General features: G+C 38.8%; 1 protein-coding gene across 5 annotated transcripts in view; it reads left to right on the top strand.

The window, feature by feature from the left end:
• The window catches only part of LOC126162384 (leucine-rich repeat protein SHOC-2-like), a 142147-nt gene that overhangs the window by 83677 nt on the left and 36338 nt on the right, over positions 1-22132 (top strand). For all 5 annotated transcript variants that reach the window (XM_049918856.1, XM_049918855.1, XM_049918858.1 and 2 more), the window contains 3 exons: positions 3471-3635; positions 3815-3923; positions 9144-9183. In XM_049918856.1, coding sequence (XP_049774813.1) covers positions 3471-3635; positions 3815-3923; positions 9144-9183 — 314 coding nt within the window. The remainder of the gene's footprint in view (positions 1-3470; positions 3636-3814; positions 3924-9143; positions 9184-22132) is intronic.

The raw sequence follows: 22132 nt of genomic DNA on the forward strand, positions 1-22132 counted from the left end.
TTCGCCTGATTAAATGAGCCCCGATTTCAGTTGGTAAGAGCTGATGGCAGAGTTATTGTGGCACAGACCCCACAAAGCCATGGAGCCACGTTGTCACAAGGCACTATGCAAGCTGGTGGTGGCTCTGTAATGGTGGGCACTGTGTTTACATGGAGTGGACTAGGTCCTCTGGTCCAACTGAACTGACCATTGACTGGAAATGGTTATGTTCGGCTACTCTGAGACCATTTTCAGCCATTCATGGACATCATGTTCCCAAATTATGAAATTTTTATAGGTGACAAAACACGCTTTTACCAGGACACAATTGTTCACGATTCGTTTGAAGAACATTCTGGGCAATTTGAGCAAATGATTTGACCACCAATACTGCCCAACATGAATCCCATCAAACATTTGTAGCACATAATCAAGAGATCAGTTCCTGCACAAAATCCTGCACAGCAACAATTTCACAATTATGGACAGCTGTAGAGGCTAGGCTTAATATTTCTTCAAGGGACTTCCAGTGACTTGTTGAGTCCATGCCACATCGAGTTGCTACATGGATCGAAAGGAGGTCTGATATAATATCTGGAGGTATCACACAACTTTCTTCACCTCAGTGTATATATTGTTGCATAAATTCAAGAGTCCATTATTATTTGTTTCTGGTCTCAGCAATGGACCTGGTTTGGCATGCAACAGCTGTTGTGGGAGGGGGAGGGGAGGGCGAGAGGGAGAGTGTGTCAGTCAGTCATGTAGTGGTTAAGGGAGTCTGAGTGGTTAAGTGATGATTTGTATTATTTGTAAGGCTGCCATTATATTAGTGGCATGTGATCTATAAAAAAGTTAATGTCTGTCACAGTAGATGTTTTGTGCAAAGGAGGTGGAACTGTCAAAATAAATGTAGTCTTTATTATATATTTGATGGCTTTTGGTTATTCTGCTACCATCACAAACTTTTCCTGAACATAGCAGAAAAAGATCCGAAAATCAGTTAAAGTTTTTGAGCCCATACATTAGGAGGTGGTTTAGAATCATATCCAGTGAGAGACTAAAGGAGAGGAGCTTGCAAACAATCAAATCCTAAATAAAACTCCTTGTGTAAGTTGTAATGTAATGCCATCTCAATTTTGTTCAAGGTGACTTCGGTCTGTTGAAGTAAGTTTTTCATTCTTCTGTCTACTTACTTATAATATTTTTCCCCAACTGACATGTGGCACGTGATTATACCATGTTTGTTCTCTTAATGGATCATAAGTAATGCTTTCAAGATCCCTAAGAATGCACATGTAGCTAATTTTGCAATTCAGCTTAATCAATATTAGCTAGTCTAGATCAGGTATGTTGTTCAGAATTGCTGCCCTTACGTATTTCTGATCCTTATTGTTTGTCTATAAAGATTTCTTACAAAGTGACTTCTCACTTTTCAGAATTCTTTAACAAATATTTAGGTCTTTAGCATGGTAGCCAACAGTATACCTGCAATACGATTTACTGATTGTATATTCACAGAATTGGCGTAGGGCTGTCGGGATGGTGATACTTAATTTGTGTATTGGTGTTTGCTTTGATATTAAATGACCTTGTGATCCTACCACATGACATACTTAGTATTGATTGCAGTTTAAGTGCTGGTTTTTGCCAAATGAGTGTAAGTTGTACAAAGATTTCATGTATTGATGTTCTTGTGCAAGTCACTCTTTATGATTGATACACAATCCCACCCTTAAATTTATCACAGTTTCCTTTCATTATGGAAAAACTACATTGTTGGCTGACAATTTACAAATTCAAGTTTTGATACCATTCTCATGATACTAACAGTTTTAAACATTTTGCTGTCTGCTCTATAACACACAACAAAATGCATTACTTTGGCTGTTGATAATGTCTGCAGTAGTTGTCTTGTACTTTACCAACAGGTGAGTCTATTTCCTTGTGAAGATGAACAACTGCAGCATTTTAAGTTCTCTTCGTATTACTATTTTTCGAGTTTTAACCATTTGTATTGGAAAAACTATCATGTCCAGATTCATTTATTCATTTCTTGAATGGTTTTATATGCGTGTTCAGAAATTAGTTCGGGAATGTCATTATTTTTATTATTTACTTTGTGTTTTTAATTCATCTCTTGACATATTTAACATTTAAAGCATTGTACAAACCTACATCTACATCTATACTCTGCAAACCAATGTGAGGTGGATGGCAGAGGATACGTCCCATTGTTCCAGTTATTAGGATTTCTTCCTGTTCCATTCACATATGAAGCACAGGAAGAATGATTGTTTGAATGTCTCTGTGCGTGTAGTAATTATTCTAATCTTATCTTCACAATCCCTATGTGAGCGATACATGGGGTTTGTGGTTGTAGTATATTCGTAGAGTAATCATTTAAAGCCAGTTCTTAAAACTTTGCTAATAGACTCTTTCAGGATAGTTAACTTTTGTCTTCAATAGTCTTCCTATTCAGTTCCCTCAGTTGTCAGTTACTGTGCTGTGTACCATCTCCTGAAGATGAATGTGGCAATAACCAAACATAAGTTCCTATTTTGTTTGTGTTTTCATTTGTTTCTCTAATCAAATTTTCAAGACATCTCCCATCCTTTCAAAGAAATTTATAAATAGTTTTGTTTAATTTTACTTTTTTTGTCTTTTTGGCATTATTTTTTGCTTGAAACTCCCACCATACCTTTAATAGTGGCCTTGTTGCATTAAGTTTCTGCTTTGCTTTTGCTTTCTGTACACCTGCAATATCTTTTACTGTTACTCAAGTATCTACGTTAAATAATTTTCTTTCCCATCCATGTCCATTGATCTTCATTATCTAAGTAATTGAACTTGTTGCTGATTTTATAGTATACCACCATGTTCTTGCATAAATTTTAATGATCAGTGTTTCTGTCATACTACTCAATGAGTCTTTTTATTTTTATCTGTTTATCCAATTTTAGTCTTCATGTTATAAATCTATAATCATTCCTAACTAGAAAGGGCTTTAAAATTGTCAAATCCTGTACAGTGTAAATAAACAGACTGCTTGCGGTTTACTTTCATTTTGGATTGGTAGCGGTTGAAAACTTGCGATCCGTTTTCAGTAAGAGGCAACTACAACCAGTAAATCTGTTACCTCTCAGGTTTTCTTGAAATGACCGATTAATGATCTGCTTCTGGATGTTCTGCTGACTTGTTGTTTGCATTTTATGCATAAAATGGAAACAACAACTCGGTAGAACACCTGGAAGCGCATCATTAGTAAATCTGTTTCTTCAACATCTTCAGTTTACTATGGAATTGAGAAATAAGGTCAGGAGTATATGTTTGTATGTCTGTTTAGAGAAAGAAAGTAAAATATATCAGAAATTATGTGTTGTAGGTACAGACTCAGTTGAAAAGGAACACTGTTTGACATATTATTCTTTAACAATAGATTTGCCACCTTATATTTGTCATTTCTTAATAATAACTGTATACTTTTTTAATAGTTGGAATCGTTGCCTGACAGCATGGAACAACTGGCTAGTTTAATGCTCCTGGATCTGTATGATAATCAGCTCGAGTGCTTTCCAAATTTATTGATGAAATTGCCAGCCTTAGAAGCCCTTGATGTAGATAACAACTGTTTCAGTGCTCAGAGCAGTTTTGAGAAGGTAAAGGAAATCTGAGCTTCAATATTTCTTCTTGAATTTCAAGTTAACTGCTAATTTATTTCAGTAATTTGTTATTTCAGTAATTACATATGACAGTTTTCTTTCGTATCTGAGCTTCCTGTTTACATGTAATCACCTGGATTTGTGCTTTCCTGTCTGATGAGTAAATTTGTTTTCAGGTGACTGGTGAAGCAAGTGCTAAATATGAACAAATGAAAACAAGGTTAAGGAATAAAATTCATTCCGTAGAGCGGATAGATGTTTGTAAACCTCCTCCAGATTTGTTTGGTTAGTTTACATTTACATTTTACTAAAGCTATTTAAGCATTATTTCGTACACATACAGTTTTACTTACACAATAACAGGTTTCAGTTATTGAAAGGCTTAACTGTCAAAAGAGAAAACACTCAAAATATATGTAAAAGGCTGAATTCATTAAATTTATTTTGATAAAATGTATACATTTAATACCGTGCTCAACAGAGAAATAAAGCTAAAGGAAGTAAATTTAGTATCTTAGTAAAGAAAAACTTGCTGCATGTGGAGGAATGTGATGAGAATGGTTGTAATCATTTAAATAGATTGCCAGGATGTATGTGTGTGTGAGCTACTGCACTTTAGAAGAGAACATTGTGGAGAAAATCTGAACTAATGAGCCTGTCTTAATGACCTCTAATCAGTAGTCATTAAATGCCAATTCATGTTGTTCCAGAAATGACACTTTTTGTAGTGTCATGCAATGAGCGTTGAAGAGATTGATTGTCCTCAGTATCACCCTTAAACAAAAATGGTATACTTTCTTAGGTGCATCCATTTCTGCTTTACTGAATAGTGGGATAACATGTGATATACTTTATACGAGGTCTGTTCAAAAAATCCCAGAACATTTTTAATTTCGTGTGTATGCTGTGTTGGAGTGAAACACAGTTGGCATCCTTGCACACTCCTGTGTGAGAAGCAATGCATGTGCATTAAATTTCTCGTGCAAGAAAACCTTTACTGAGACACTCCAAATGATGTAGGAAGCCTGTGGTGATGAATGCTTAAGCCGTACTCAGTGTTACGAATGGTTCACATGATTTAAAAATGGCTGGACAAAAGTTAAAGATGTCCCTTGTTCAGGACACCCTACGACGTCTATCGACAATGCTCAAGTCAGGAGTATCAACAAAATTGTGCTTGCCAACTGAAGGTTGACTCTCCAAGAGATTGCAGAAGAATGTAACATTTCACTTGGATAATGTCACAAAATCCTTACACAGCATCTTGGAATGCATCTTGTTGCCGCCAAGTTTGTCTCTCAACTCGTGAGTCAAGATCAGAAAGACCTTTGCCTCACAGTCTGTGAAGAGCTTTAAAATCGTACAAATGAAAAAGAGGTGTTCCTTGAGGGAATCATTACTGGTGATGAGATGTGGGTCTAGTGGTATGATATTGAGACAAAGGTATAATCTCCACAATGGTTCAGGAAAGGTTCTCCGAGACCCAAAAAAGCTGCCAGGTCAGGTCAGGTCAACTGTCAAAACCATGCTGATAGTTTTCTTTGACTTTCAAGGATTACTTCATCATGAATTCCTGCCACAGAGACAAACTGTGAATCGATGATATTATCGGGACATGTTGCAACACCTGCAAGAAAATGTGAGAAGGAAATGGCCTGAAAAATGGTGAGACAATTCATGGCTCTTGCATCAAGATAATGCACCCACACACTCATCCCTATTGGTGTGTGATTATTGCACAGAAAAGGAAATCACTATGCTTTCTCATCTTCCATACTCTCGAGGCCTGGCCCTATGAACTCTTTTTATTTCCGAAATGAAAAACCCCGTTGAAAGGATGAAGACTTGCAACAATAAATGATATTAAAGAAAATTCACAGACGGCACTTCACACGATCCAGCAAAATTACTAAGACTGCTTCTGGAAGTAGAAATGGTGTTGAGAGCAGTGTATCAATTTTGGAGGAGAGTATTTGGAAGGAGACCATGCACAATAAGCAAAAGGTAAGCATAGGAAAATTTTGTGGACAAAGTTCCAGAATTTTTTGAACAGACCTCATATGTTAAAAGTGTCAAGAAAACCGTCAGCTGTAATTTCATCTCCAGTTTGTTGGTTGCCAGTTTCAGCATTACAGTTTTCCCTCATCAGGCCTTCCACACCAGCTCACAGCTGAATTTTCTCAATGACAACAGTATGTATGCCATATATGAAATAACTGGACTTGGCACCAGTTCTGTCACACACTGCATTTGCACAGGAGAACACCTCGGACGCAACTGCTGCTCAGCAACAAGTGTTTTGAAGGTGGTGGTGTATGCAAATGCAGTGTGAACAAGAGCTGATGCAAAATCTGTTTATTTCAGATATGACGTATATACTGTTGTCACTGAGAAAATTCAGCCACTATCTGGATTAGAGGGCCTGAGATGATGTATTGTAATGTTGAAACCAGTAGCTAATAAATTGGATATGAAATTACAGCTGACTGTGTTCTTGACATTTGTAGCAGGGTATACTTTCTTCTGATGCTCAACGTTGAACTTAGACTGTTAATGTTAATATGAGGATGTGTGGTCCTTTGTGATCAATATATCTTACAGCTATTTAACCATTAAGCTGCTAGTAAAGACAAATCATACAAAACCTCTGTGTAAGATTGAACTATTTTCAAGAATAAGTGCTCTTTGTTATCCAGATGAAATGCACACATTGAATTTTTTGTCAGTTGCCTGACACTTGATAGAGAGCGAAAAGTGAAAAAGTTCCTGTTTGTGTGTCTTCAGATCAGTAGCAAGGCATCAGTTAGTACCATGTTTAATTAAATTTGATGCAAGTTACATTGTTTCATACGTGAAGATTAAATTTGATATTGTGAACAGGGTTGCCACAGATTCTGGAAATCGGGGATTATCAAGGGATCTCAAACAGGTCGGGAAATCAAGGACATTTGAGAAAACACTAGAAAAATCTCGTTTTTGTCTTAGTAGATGAAATGTTTTTTTTTACTGAGGTATCATGCATCGCCGCTGGCTTCGTGCAGCTGAGTACATGCATTGCTTCCCTACTCCCTCATTACTAGTGCTTCTCTCCTTCCTGACACTCCCCTTGCAGTCAGTGCTGCCACTACTTCTTGCCGCTAACCTAGCAGCTGCCGATGAGAAGCAGGGAGGTATGAGGGGTGGTTTGTTTGGATTTGATTCTCAGAGACTATAGATACAGCAGCCGGGACAGCGATCATGTGTGCATGAGTTGTGTCTGAGTGATTGTATGAATGTGTGTGTGCTCTCATTTTCTGACAAAAGCTATGGCTGAAAATTTGGTTGGGAGAGTGTGATTATCTTTCCTATGTGCCTGTCTGCTGCTCAGCAACTATCTTTACGATGAGTTGCTACCTATCCTCATTATTACTGATTCTCAGAGTATTAGAACAAGTTATCTGTTGCGTGGATTGATCACTGTGGTCTCATGCCATCAACATGTTGTCTGTGGCTCATGAATAGCTGGCCACACAAGTGGATTCCCACAATGTGCCAAATCTGCAGGCCATTTCTGCGGGTATTGTAATGGATTGGGCCAGCCCATCTGAAGCCATTCGGTTCCCACTAATGTGCAGGCCCTGGCCATCTGATCTACTCTCACTGATCTACCCGCAGGCTGGGTCTGTTTGTGTGTGGTGTAAAGCAGTGGTTTTCGTGGTTTATCCTTGAACCCAGGACTGCAGTGCTCCTCAGCAGGCCAAAGGCCATGGGCGATGGACTTCAGGAATTGTGACTGTCTCACCGCAAGTATGTTATACATTGTGACATTTTATTTGTTGTAGTGCATTTTGGCACTTCAAGAGTAGTTTATATATTAGAAAGTATGGATGATAAGAAAAAAAAATTGTGTCACTGGCAGTTTGTACGCCATGTATTCATATATTTATCAAAAGAAAAATCACAAAGTACGTGTAAAATAATAAACAGACCACAGTCGGTAATAGCCGACAGTAACGAACATAGCAGAGCCAACATTTTATTTGCGTTCACATACAGTGTCAGTTTACACAATTCTTTCCTGCTTTATACACTCCTTTCAAACGGCCTACTTTTTTCTGAGGTTATTTCTGAAATCGGGGAAGATACTTTAAATCTGTCTTGCGACTCCAAGGAAATGTATATTTTTGTCACCAAATGTGTTTTGTTTTATTTAAATGAAATAACATCAGTGGTCATAATGAATCGTATATACCAACTAGCTTGCTTTTTCCATCTAAAAACAGTTAATTACAAAAGATTTTGACGTTAGTACTTAAGATTTTTTCTCACATCTGGAAATTCCATCTGCTTCCTAGATTTCCTTGAGATCTCAAAATTTTGTCAGGGAAAAATACTAAAACTTGTCATGAAATCAGGGAATTTCATGTGGGGAAACTTGTGGCAGCCCTGGTGAATTGGGGGATTAAAACTGAAATATTTTTCTTTATATGAGGCCAAAACATGGCAGTAAAATTTTAATTCTTATGAATGACTTACAAAGTCTTCATACCCTTACATTAAACAAAAATTTTATATATTAACTTGCAAATAAAATGTAGCTTAAACTATAAAAGGTGATCAGAAACAGTCTGAGAAGCTTTAAGGGTGTTGCAAGGTAAGTTGTGCTGAGGAATAATTGTTTTAAAAAAAATTGATATGTTTTATCATTTTCAAGGTAATTAGCATTGAAGTTAGCCAATCTGGCTGCTGCATGCGCAAATTCAAGAAGCCCACCAGATAAAATTAGTGTCAGTTGTTCTCATAGCGTAGGTTATAGCACAAGAGACTGCTCAGCCTTTGGCTTAGGTTTGATCCTTGCTACTGTCCCATGTCCAATTTTGTATCTCTCTCTTGTGCAGTTTTAGGAAACCAAACGAAAAACACATCTGACAACTGTGTCCCTGGCAGGCTGCTTGTGTGTACAATGGCCTGATGGACAAACTTCCACGGTAATTGACTCAGAAAGAGAGCAAAGCGTCAAAGTTTTTTTCTAAACAGTAAATTCTCAGCACAACCTACCCCTACAAGCTTTTCATACTGATTCTGACCAACATTTATATTTTGAGACAAGAGCTGTACACTATATTATGATACAGTGGATGGTAAAGTAAACTGAATTTTCCCTTTGAATGTCAAACCTCAAGACCCCAGTTCTTTGGTCTTTTTGGAGTTGAACCTGACAGGCTATAAAATGAGTCCAACTTTTAAAAATACTGTTTATTAGATAAGTATAAAGCTCAAATATGGTAAATAATAGTTGGAGATTAAAGGAATGAAGACAAATTTTCCGCCATTGAGTTCTTTATTATGTAAACACGTAGCAAAGGTGAATGTATTTCTGTTTTAATTTCTTAAAGACGGCACTTTGGTTTTTATGTGTCCTGTTTCCTCTTCATTGTAATTTAGTCTTGTATGCTCAGAATAATAACGAACTAATATCTTTGGAAACTGTAAAATAGTCAATACTTATTTGCTTTTCTTTTTCAGACCATTGTGAAGATGAGTCATCCTGCAGTGAATTAAATACGTAAGTATCATGTTTAAATTGCTTAAAATCTTTCCAGGTAAATAAGATTGATTTGTCATTATAATTGTATATAATTTCTATTCTTATCATGTAACATTAAATTAACATAAGTTAATCAAAGAGTAACTGCATACTCTTCAGCACTAGTAAACAGAAGTCGTCATACTGTGTTTTTATTATGCCAGTAACAGAAGAACATCTGAATTGAATAATAAAAATGGAGACCATCGAATTCCTGAATGATGTGAAAGATAAATGCCAGATGTTTCCCACACGTGACCCCAGTCTGTGGCTGCCGCGGCTAGACTGCAAGCAGCAGTTCGTGATTGGAGAAGCAGTCTGGTTGGTGGGGGTTAAGGAGGAGGATTTGGCAGGGAGGGGGGTGGGGGGAGCTATAGCAGGTTAGTTGTGGGGGCTGGTAAAGTGCTGCTGGTAAAGTGCTGCTTGTAAGATCATACACTAAGAGATGGAGAGAGGGTAGGGCAGCTACGTGCAGTCTGGTTGTTAGACAGATGGCAAAAGATTCTGCGTGTGTTGGTGGATTAGGAGGCTGTGCAGTGCTGGAATGGGAACAGGAAAGGGGATAGGTGGGTAGAGGACAAAGACTAACACGTTGAGGCAAGGAGCGTTACGGGAATGTAGGATATATTGCAAGGAGAGTTCCCACCTGTGCAATTCAGAAAAGCTGGTGTTGATAGAAAAGATCCAGATGGCACAGGCTGTTACACAGTCATTGAAATGAGGAATGTTAAGTTGGGCAGTGTGCTCACCAGCTGGGGTGTCCAGCTGTTTCTTCGCCACAGTTTGTTTGTGACCATTCATGCCGACAGGTAGCTTGTTGGTTGTCATGCCTACATAGAACACAACACAGTGGTTGTAGCTTAGGTTGTAGATCACATGACTGGTTTCACAGGTTCGCCTTTGAGCCATGCGAGGTAGCTGTGCGAACTGAGCCGGACGGAGGTTAGAGTCCTCCTTCGGACATAGGTGTGTCTGTTGTCCTTAGTGTAAGTTAGTTTAACACTTTCAACACTGCCCTCTTTACACCCGGAACTTGGCTGTGAACTGGCATATTTAGTGGATGTTTGAAATTAGATTGCAAAGAACAGAAGAATGATAGGAATATGGTTCTTGCATTATTTAGAAGGAAAAATTAAGAGCTTTACATGAATGTGGGTTTATTTTACAATATAAAATACAAATTGGTGTTATAATTAAAAAAAGAAAACACAAAAATGTCGTGGACAAAAGAAGTTTTATGTCATCTCTCTCTTGAGTAATGCCATTATACTGTATTTTTAAAAAAATATACTGTATTTTATACTGTATTTTTAAAAAATGTACTGTATTTTTAAAAAAATATCACTGGAATGGCTAACTGCAGGTACCTGTAAACTAAAGTATTTTAATAGTTCAGGTGTAGTTGAGCATTTGTGTGAAAATCCTAGAAACACTGTGGGACGCAAAGGCCAATGCCGCAGTCCTTGCACCACCATCTTCTTTCCTTCCTGATGCGCTTACCCATCTCTTTCTTCCCCATGTCTGAACATACTTTGCGTTACCTAATAGTATTCACCTTGTTTGCAGTGGATGGGACCTTCTCTGGAAAGTGCCTTGCAAATGTACACTCAATTTGTGAGGATGAAGCGGCTTGTTGCTGAAAAACATTTCCGCCCTTCTCAGCCAATTTCTTCCCCACTTTGTGAATAAAGTAGTCTACTAGGGATACAATCTTCCTAGTCTTCTCTTTATATAAAATAAAACTGATGACAGTTGACGTGATAAACAAATGGATAAATAGCTTTTTCCACCACTTCAAAGTTTTTCGGGCAAACGGATAATAGCTGAAAAACTGATCTGCTCTGTCAACCCCAGCTTTATTCTTATTGTAATCAATAATAATGTCTGGCTTTACAATTTCTGCTATTCCACCTTTGGCCCTCACTTGAATACCAGTGCTGGTAGACTTGTGCTTTGTGGAAAGACAAAAAGCATCTCGTTTTGATTTCACTTCACTGCCAAGAGATGGTGTTTCCTTTGAAAAACTATCTGACCTTTTTTAGTTTTAGTGTTTTGAATATTCGTGGCAAACCTTTCCTGTTATTCATTACAGTTCCCACTCCAAGAGTTTTATTTTCCCACAACATGTCCAAGAGAGATGGACTGGTGTAGTACCTATCTATATAAATGCAATGTCTTGCCAAAGTGCTGTGAACACAACCTTTTTACAAGACCCTGGATACTATTGTCAACATTCCCTGCAGAACCTGTATATACATCACAGTTTAGCTTATAACCAGTTGATGAATCACAGAGAGCATACAATTTTATCCCGTATTTATTGGGTTTGTTTTTCATGTACGCTCTGAAGGCTATTCTACCACGAAAGGGCACATTGCCTCATCTATTGTCAGATTCATGCCTGGATGAAAACTACTTTTGCTTTTATTTACAAAGAAATCGAAAAAAGGCCTCACTTTGTGAAGTGGATCATGCTTTTCTTCGCCTCTGCTAATGAACGTAGCATTGTCATTCAAGTGTAACAACAACAATATAGCAAAAAATCGATCACGACTCAACAATTTACTCGCAAATCCTGTCTGCAAAAACGGGTCTGTTGACCAATAATCACTGATTTTCACCAATTTGATGATGTACATATGCAAAATAATACTGAAAAACCAGTAAATCTCTTGCAGTTTTACTGCAGACCACTTATGCCAAATAGAGTTTATTTTCAGGCTACCTTAGCGTATCATTGCCGTAATAACTTTACCAGTGTACCGATTTGTTTCACTTTTAATGAGCCGAATAATGTCATCATCAAAGAAATAACTAAAATATTGAAGCTCTCAAGTGGCATCTGAAAAATGCAATGCTACGCCGACTACTTCCTGGAAATCCGGCCGTGCTGACTGATCGTCAAGTTCCAACTAATCTTGCTCATTGTGCTCAGTAAGGCACATACGACCAGGTACCACAGATGGTGACTGATGGTCTGTACCACTCTCTGCATAGAAAAAAAAAATGCTAAGATTGGTACTAAAAGTTACTAAATTCAGGTGAAGTAATGAACACTACTCACAATACAAAATGCGGTAATGAACTCTTCACTTTATAAACAATTGAGACACATACATACCTGAATCATCACTTGTACTTTCGTCTGGCGAGTACGAACCCTCTTTGTTAGAATCGTCAATTTCAGATCCTGCATCTCCATAAAGAATATCTAAGATCTCGGTCTCCGTCAACTCACTGCGCGCCATTTTCACGATCGTAAACACCTGTGAGTGAACGCAGGTAACTTTGTCTTTGCAGTACTCACAACCGCTCCCAGGATGAGATAGCCGATATATGCTGGCCTCTTGCAGAAGAAGAATGAACTAACTCCACATTAGTTGACAAAACTGCTTCGGAAACCCACTAAACACACTTACAGAGCCAAATAAAGGCTCGCCCGTATGGTATACGGGTGCCGGCGCCAACGTTAGGGCGGCCGCGCCCGTATGGCGTACGGGCACCATGCTGTAAGTGTTAAGGTAGATTAAGTAGTGTGTAAGCCTAGAGACCAATGACCTCAGCAGTTTGGTCCCATGGAAACTTACCACCCTGCCTTGGATGGAATTGGTGATGCTTGTGATTGGACGGGAGTAGATTGTGGCAGCAGGAAGTATGGGACAGGTCTTGCAAATGGCTCTGAGCACTATGGGACTTAACTTCTGAGGTCATCAGTCCAGGTCTTGCATCTAGGCCTGTTATGGAGATATGAGCCATGAGACAAGGGATTGGGAGCAAGGGCTGTGTAGGGATGGAAAGAGGATATCATATGGCTTTGGTGCCAGTGGAATTCCACTGTGGCCACTGTGGAAGGGATGGGAAGGATAGTTGCAGAGAACAATGAAAGATAATCAAAACCCTGGCAAAGAATGTGATTCAGTTGCTGCAATCCTAAGTGGTACTGAGTCACAAGGGGAATGCTCCTCTATGGTTGGAGGGTGTGACTTGTGGAGATGGTGCTTTATCTCTCCAGTCATCCACCACCTCCCAAAGTCCCACTATTCAGTCACTGAGGAGCATTCCCCTCATGACTCACTACCATCCATGACTGGTGCAACTAAATCACATTCTCTGCCACAGTTTCAACTACCTCCTCATGAAATGAGGAATGTCTTATCCCTATCCTTCCCACCTCTCCCTCAATGGTATTCCACTGCCCACCAAACCTACACAGTATCCTCTTTCGTCCCTACACAACCCCCTCTCCCAACACCTTGTCCCATGGATCATATCCCTGTAATAGACCTGGGTGCAAGATCTGTTCCATACATCATTTCGACACCACCTACTCCATTCTGGTCACAAGCATCACCTATCACCCATGAAACCCATCATGTGAACTACAACCTAAGCTGCAACCACTGTGCTGCATTCTACATGAGCATGATAACCAACAAGCTGTCCGTTCACATAATGGTCACTAACAAACTGTGACTAAGAAACAGCTGAACCACCCAGTAGCTGAGCACACTGCCCAACACAAAATTCCTCATTTCAGTAACTGCTTAACAACCTGTGCCATCTCGATTCTTCCTACCAACACCAGCTTTTGCGAACTGCACATATGAGAACCCTCCCTGCAGTATATCCTACGTTTCCTTAAGCCTTCTGGCCTCAAGCTTCATTAGTCATTTTCTTTACCCACCTATTTTCTTCCCTCTTCCCATTCCAGCTCTATACAGCCCCCTATTCTACCAACATACCCACAGTCTTTTCACTCCTCTCCATTCCTCTGCCCTCCTCTGTGCTGAGTTCCACCTAACTTCCTGACTGCACCCTCTCTCCATCTCATACATGTATGCTCCCACAAGCAGCACTTCACCGTCTGGCAGCCTCCTCCTTGCCTCACCACCCACATTGCTTCTCCCATCAAGTGATCTTGCTCGCAGTCTGGCCTTGCAGCCAGACACATTAGTCATGTGTGTGTGTGAGTTACGTTTGCATGAATGAATGTGTGTATGTTCTCTATTTCAGAAGAAGGCCCTTTGGCCAAAAGCTTACTTGTTTAATAGTTTTTTTGTTGTGTTTATCTGCAACTCAGCATTTCCACTACATGGTGAGTAGCAATCTATTCTTTTCATAATATTGTCATTATTCCATCTAGATTTCCCATTGTTTAAATCATAGCATAAATGTATGTACACAGTATCCATACATGTTTGAGAACCTGTATTGCAAACCTGTTCAATTACAACAGAAATCTGTAAGTTGATGGAATTTAAAGTTATTTCCATCTGTGTTTCACAAAATTGTTGATTTTTAAGTAGAGCATTAGATTGTTGTTGTAGCTAGTTCACAGTTTCTTGCTTATCAGTAGCACTAGCACCGTGAGTCAAATGTCACATGATTGTTCAAGCAAGGTCAATGCTGCATCAAGTGCTTCGGTGTATCAGAAAATCTCGAGCCTATTCAAACAAAAGCATTGTTTGTGAAGCCCTAGTCTTTGGAATTGTTCAAAATAAATATGTATGGACCCTAAATAGCTAAAGCTTCATCTGCAAATGTAAGACAACCGCTATATAAATACGTTAATGTAAAAATATTAACTTCAGCAGCAATACCTTAATCTGTGAATATAAGATTACCTCGTATTTCTTGAATGACGAATTTGGGAAAAAATCTCTTCCTATAATCAGGTAGATACTGTAATTATCGATATTGTTTGATCAACAACAACAACAACAACAACCGTGCTTTCTTCTGGACCAGCATTTCCTATGTGCACAGTTTGTTTGCTGGCTGTGGATGACTTTCTGATCCAGCTCTTAGCTGAAAGCAAGCCTGTGATAGTCTTCATTCTTACTACATCGATGTCATACTTTCTAGTAGCTGTTACACCTTTCAGTAGATCGCATACAAAGATATGGTAATTTTGTGCCAATTGTTCTCTATGTGCTCACAAGCAACGTATATTCTATGCATCTTCTTACAGATAATCTGCTCCACCTCAGTCGTCTCAGAGGGTACGCAACCTGTGCAAGTAGTTTATTTTGGTATGATGACTACTAATTGGTTGCACACTGATCACTAAATTGTTAAGGAGGATAAAACACGGTCCCAGTGAGTCTGCAGTGGTATCATAAAATGCACTGTCACACAGTGTGGTTTGCAACACAAAAGCTACCCATGACCATGGTATTTTACCACAAAGGCAAATTCTAATATTCCTCCAAACATTAGAATTCAGAACTTCAAGATGGGAACTTCCTTCATCGCAATTCTTTTTTCCCACCACCCTAATAACTCAGACTGATTCTTATTTAACATTTTCATTCATTATGTGATATGAGGAATGTTGACTGTTAATTAAAGTTATAAAAATGTGTATTTGTAGGTCAGTCACAGAGTCTTTATTTCATCCACTACACATTCAGTGGTTATACCATCATCATAAAGAGAAAGACATCTTTTACATAGTTGTCTCTAGTGGCTAGCATCACATTGTTGTGTTGTACCATGTGAGATTGCAATGAGGTTAGGTAATGGGTTGCAAGTGCAAGGAGAAAAGTATATGTTGTCGACACTCGTCATGAGGTATGACAGGAACGATAGGGGGTCTCAGTTACTGGTTCTACTCAGCCAGTGAGAGAATGGCGGTAAGATGGTAAGTTTGGAAGCAAGAGACATAATAACATTCTCAACTCAGTGTAGAAATGAAGATGAAGATGAAGATGAAGATGAAGAAGAAGAAGAAGAATGAATGAATGAAAACAGTGATACTGCAGAGAACAGACTAACTAAACAAAAAGAGCAGTAAAGATAAAAATTAATGTAAACAATTCATTTTTGTTTATTTCTCCTTCTATTATCAAAATATAGCTAATCAATAAATGGCAAAGTTTAGTAAATGTCTAATGTAAATGTTTTTGGCAGTTACCTTAGGTCAACAAATGTAGTCATTTTGATTAGTCAGAATATATTTTTCCCAAGGAACCTCTGAAAAGGGGGAGAGAGGGGGGGGGGGGATCTTATATTCAGGGTCATCTCATATTCTGGTAAATACAGTAATAAGAATGAAAATATCAAGCAAGTTCTTGGGTGATGTAAATTCATCAGTAGAATTCAATACTCAGCTTTCAGACCTTCATATCTGCTTTCCTGCTGATATCATGTTGTTCATAACATGTTGCTGTAAGAAATGGTAGCAGCCTTGCCACAAAAGTTGAGGAGTTGCAGTGAATTCTTTTATTAGTGCGTGGGTGGTGTGCAACAATGAACAACTGGTGACACAAACTGACGACATCCTTGCTCCCTGAAAACTGGCTACAATCTACATGACGACAGTGTTGTTGCACATCTATTTACACTTTTAGTAACTGTCAGTTGTATTGTTTAAGATATAAACCTCCAAAATTAAAACAGAAAATTAATACACAGAGAGAAACTGCACACCCTAATTAGGTACATTATTTCCTTAGAAGTCTGTACTGGTAGTTTGTGAAATAAACAATTTAGAAATGTGAAACAAGATAATATATGGAAATTAACAGTGCAAATTATATTTGATAGTTTATAAGCAGAATATAAGTTGTGTCATTTTCGTAACATAAATTGGAGTTACAAATTAAATATGCTTTCATTTAATAGTAGCTACACAGCTCAAAATGATTGCTAGGGCTGAAATTGGTATTCGTTTATATCTGTAAAAAAGACTGCACAATGTTGCAAGTATTTTACATTGCCGGCCTATTATTTCATTTCACTTTCATTCTTTGCCACTGTTATCTCTTGACCAGGGTGTCATTTGCCTAGTGCTTGTAGGGAGATGTCAAACCTACCAGTTCCATGTGTCCTCCCCTATTAGCACACTACTTTTACAGATTTGATTTGTTTGCTAATATCTTCTGGATTCTGCGGTCACCCATAAACTTATCTTGTACAGCTGGTCTTTCTATTCATTCGAAGCTAATAATCTTCTTCGCTGTGCTTGGATCCTCTTTCCCTAAGATTATGTGAATTAGCTGGAAAAGGAGCTCATTTCTCTCATCAAACAATGTAAAGCATTTGTAACCATAGTTCCATCATTTCAACCATATATTGTCAAATTAACAATTAATACAATGTACTTTTCAGTGAGCACCAGGCTCGATTGAGTAAGCCAGATACATTACATTTTACGTAATGTTCATTTCTAATACAGGCTCTTTGCTTATTCCTTGGCGAACTGCCATAACACCTTCCATCAGCAGCTGCACAAATGACACGCCCACTACAGCAAGTAACAACACCCATTCACCACCGTGCCCATGGGACGTGCAGTATGTATACTCTTGGCTCTGCATAAATAAAAGCCCAGCAACAGTGTTTTGCTCCACTCTTCCTCATTTTATATAAAATAATAGTTTTTATCTCTCTATTTACAAGAATATCGTCAGTTTCTTGAAGAGCCTAAGAGTGTATCACAGCATTTGGTAACAAAATGTCATTTTAACTACAAGGGTTGCATGTTACTTTCCTTATTAATCAGTCATTGCTTAATTTTCATTTCTTATGCAATGGATCCTCTGGTTTTAAATTCTAATAGTTATGTGACATTGTGTTTATCGCATCCATCTACTATCACTTACTCAGTAGAATAAGTTTTGCAGTCTGTAATTTGACTGATTGTAGTTTCATGGAGATTTCTTGAACAAACAAATAAATGAAAGAAGAGCTAGCCACTGCAACAAATAATAGACAACTCATATGATACCTCTCACTGAGGTCATAGAAAAGAGTGTCTCTTGTTATTTCTTAATAACTAAAGATACAGCGGATAAAGTTTGTTGTAGTGCATTACAGTTTTGACATTCAAGTAATGAGTGGTGTACATGAACATCTGAAGCCCAAAACTACATTTGCTGTTCAGATGGCTATTCATTCTGTATGAAAACATGTGCATATAAAGGTAGAATCATTTGTTTACTGCATAAGTCAGGCAGTAGGAAGTTAGATAATATTGTATTTTTTTGGACTTCATCTGCTGTCTGGCTTGCAGACCAGACCCATATACTTTCCTCTCTCAGGCAGTTCTCATCTGTGGCATCAATACTGCTTTTGCTGCCTCGATTTACCCCTTCTATATACTATCGCAATTCAGATTTCTGGTTGGTTTCACAAACTCCATTTGGACTACCCTTTGAATGTCATGAAATAAGGTTGTTGTGAACTTGGTTCACTATATCTCTGAAAACAGTTTCTTCCAGGAATTTCAGCCTAGCATACATTTTTATCATAGTTATTCCATTTCAAATTGCATTGGTTGGATAAACTTTGAATTTGACCTTTGTACCCAATTTCAGTGATTGCTTAACAATAATCAAACACACCAGATCTTCATAATGCACATTATCTTAAATTAATTATGGCCAGTCGAATGAAGATGAGACATATTGAAAAAAAGTAAGTAAACTTGAAACATTCCTTCTCATCTGATGTCTTGAAGCTTCCGTACTGTCTGGTGGAGTTCCCCCACAGCCAGAGGCCACAAAATCTTAGCACCATGCAGTGCGCAAGACTGATCGTGCATAATATTGTTTGTAGACTCCCTCCGAAACATTTGTTGGTAAACGTGGATAATTTCCGTGCCCTCCTACACATGTTCTATCAAGCTGTAAGGGTCAACAGAGTCGGTTTGACCTGTGACACACAGTTAAATTAGTCACTGTACTAGTACTCAGGGTTGCCATAAGTTTTGGAAATCAGGGAATAGCAGAGAATTTCAAACGTGTCAGGGAAATTTGGAAAAATCTCATTTTTGTCCCAGTAGATGAAATGGTTTGTTTATGAGATGTCATACATCATCGCTGACTTCCCTACTCCCTCATTCTTACTTCTTCTCCCCTTCTTACCTCTCCCCTCAGCTTGCAATCGGTGCTGCCACCATTTCTTGCCGCTAGCCTAGCAGCTGTCGATGAGAGGTGCGAGGGAGGCATTAGGAGTGGTTTGCCTGGAACTGATTCTCAGCTATTGTTGACACATTGGCCGAAGACAGCTGTCAAGTGTGCGAGAGTTGTGTCTGATAGATTGTGTGAGTGTATATGTGCTCTCATTTTGTGACAAAGGCTATGGCCAAATATTAAGTTGTGAGGGTGTGGTTGTCTTTCCCACATATCTGTCTGCGGCTCAGTGATCACCTACCCTCATTAGTACAGAGTATTTGCACAAGTTGTCTGTTGCATGAATTGATCACTGTGGTCTCATTTCATCAACATGGTGTCTGTGACACATGGTTGGACTTCTATGACGGGCCAAAAATGCGGGCTATTACTGCCGATCTGAAGCCCATCATTTCCCACTAATGTACAAGCCCTGCCCATAAGATCTAATCTCACTGATGTAGCCGCAGGCCGGATCTGGTTGTGTGTGGCATAATGCGACGGATTTTCTTGGTTTATCCATGGACCTGGGACTGCGGTGTTCCTTGGTAGGCCAGAGGCCACGGGCGATGGATTCCAGGAATTGTGACTGTCTCACCAGAAGTGCATGTACAGTGTGGTGTTTTATAGACACTTTAGTTATTCTAGTACATTAGTAGTTTATATATTAGAAAGTATGGACGATAAGAAGAAGAAAATTGTGGCAGTCACTGTCAGTTTTTACGCTATGTACTCATATACTTCTTAAAAGAAAAACCACACAATACCTGTAAAATAATAGACATAACGCAGTGGGTAATAATTGACAATAACGAACATAGTAGAGCCAACATTTTACTGGTGGCCACCTATAGTGTTGGCTTAAAAACTCGTCTCTGTCTTATACACTTCTTTCAAGACACTTATATTTTTCTGAGGTTATTTCTGAAATCAGTGAAGGTATTTTAAATCTGTCTTGCAACTGCAAGGAAATGTGTATTTTTGGCACCAAAAGTGTTGCATTTTATTGGTAGAAAATAACAACAGTGATCTTAATGAAATACATATACCATTTGGCTTGCTTTGTCCATCTACAAACAGCTCATTACAAAATGTTGACATTAGTACTTAAGATTTTTGCTCACACAGGAGAGAGATAAAAAAGTCCTTATATTTTTCTTTTTCAGCTTATGTCTTTACTTAGCCTTGAGATCTCAATACTTATCAGGGAAAAATTCTAAAACTTGTCTGGAAATCAGGGAAATATCAGGGAATTTCACTTGGGGAAACTTGTGGCAAGCCTGGTACTCCATGCCCTGCAACAGTCTGACTGCTCTCTAAAGACTCCCAAGTCCGACCACTGAATTGGACAACAAACACTGCAACAGTCGGTGCACCCTCACCGACTGGTTTGTATCATCCTCTTTGTAAACTATACAGGATCACAATTGAAAGTTAAAGAGCATAAGAACATACACAGGAACACCATAGTTCAAATTCTCATTGAAGCAAAATGCATTTTATTATCCCTCTCCAAGTCCACTTCATCTGTTAAACTACACGTCTGGCAAGCCAATTGCTCCACACTCTGTCAGGCAGTCTTTTTCTAAACAGTCCACATAGGCTGAACAGCAACACCAACCTCAAAAACAGGAAATAGATAAAGAGGTATTCACGCACATGGAAGAGAACGCACCTCCGAACACTTTCTGAACTTTCCACACACAGAGAACAACCTGACTGATCCCTGAGTACAAATGTCCGAAATGCACATCCACATCACCTCCATCCCAGAGGGCTCATACTAACCTCTTGCGTCCTATGAAGGCCACTGATATGTTCCTCAATTGTGCTAGCTGCTCGCAGCTCCACAACATTCTTTCCATATGCAGACATTTTGGTTAATCAGCCTCCAGAGTAGAAAGCAGCCACTGTAATGCTTGTAGTAGTACTACTGTAAAGTGCTGCTGCCTGCTAACACTTTCAGTAGTTTGTTCCCAAAGGATACTTGGAAGTGCTGGCCATTCTGTGGAAAACACTTGCCTCTGAAAACCTCCATGTCAGGCCGGATTAAGAAAAGACCGCCAACTTCGCTCCAGGAGAGAGAACACTTCCCAGTCCCTGGTGGTCAGGAAACACAGTTTTGCACACAATAGCAGTCAGTATTCGCCAATGGTTGCGGCACAGAAATAATCCGTTACAAGCTGTTTATTATTTCAAAAGTAATTGCCATAACTGTTAATACGTATATCATACCATGTGAAAAGACTGTCAATGCCTTCATGGACAAATTAATGACAACAGGTGAAAGTTAGTAGAAATTTGTGTGTCTGTGAAAAGGTCCATGCCCGAAGCATACAACTACTACCACTGTCATATCTTAGTGAAAGATCTTGCCAAGAATCCGATAAAATTCTGGTCTTATGTAAAATTGCTGAGTGGCTCAAAGGCTTCGATCCAGTCAATTGTTAACCAGTCTGGTGTCGCAATAGAAGCTAGCTAGAGGAAAGCTAAAGTTTTAAATGTTGTGTGTAAGAAATAGTTCACACAGAAGGATCAAACAAACATACTGTCATTTGAACAATGCGCAGACTCTTTAATGGAGGGCATATTAATAGGCACTATGGCATAAATAAGCAACTGAAAGAGCCGAAAATACAAATAAGTCGCTGGGTCCGGACAGATTCCCAGTTTGGTTTTACAGAGAGTACTCTGTTTGTCACTGGGCCCTTGTGTAGCTGCATTTACTGCAAATCTCTCACACAGCGCAAAGTCCCAAGCCAGTGGAAAAAAGGGCAGGTGACTCTTATACACAAGATGGATAAAAGAATGGGCCCACAAAGTTACAGACCAATATCCTTAACATCAGTTTGCTGCAGAATTCTTGAATATATTCCAAGTTTGAAGATAATAAAGTTCCTTGAGGTGGAAAAGCTTATCTCTGCAGATCCGTGGTTTTAGAAAGCATCACTTGTGTGAAGCTTAGCTTGTCCTTTTAGCACATGATATCCTACAAACTATGGATGAAGGTCATCAGACAAATTCCATATTCC

Source organism: Schistocerca cancellata, chromosome 2 (genome assembly GCF_023864275.1).
Source record: "Schistocerca cancellata isolate TAMUIC-IGC-003103 chromosome 2, iqSchCanc2.1, whole genome shotgun sequence".
Taxonomy (NCBI): Eukaryota; Metazoa; Arthropoda; class Insecta; order Orthoptera; family Acrididae; genus Schistocerca; species Schistocerca cancellata.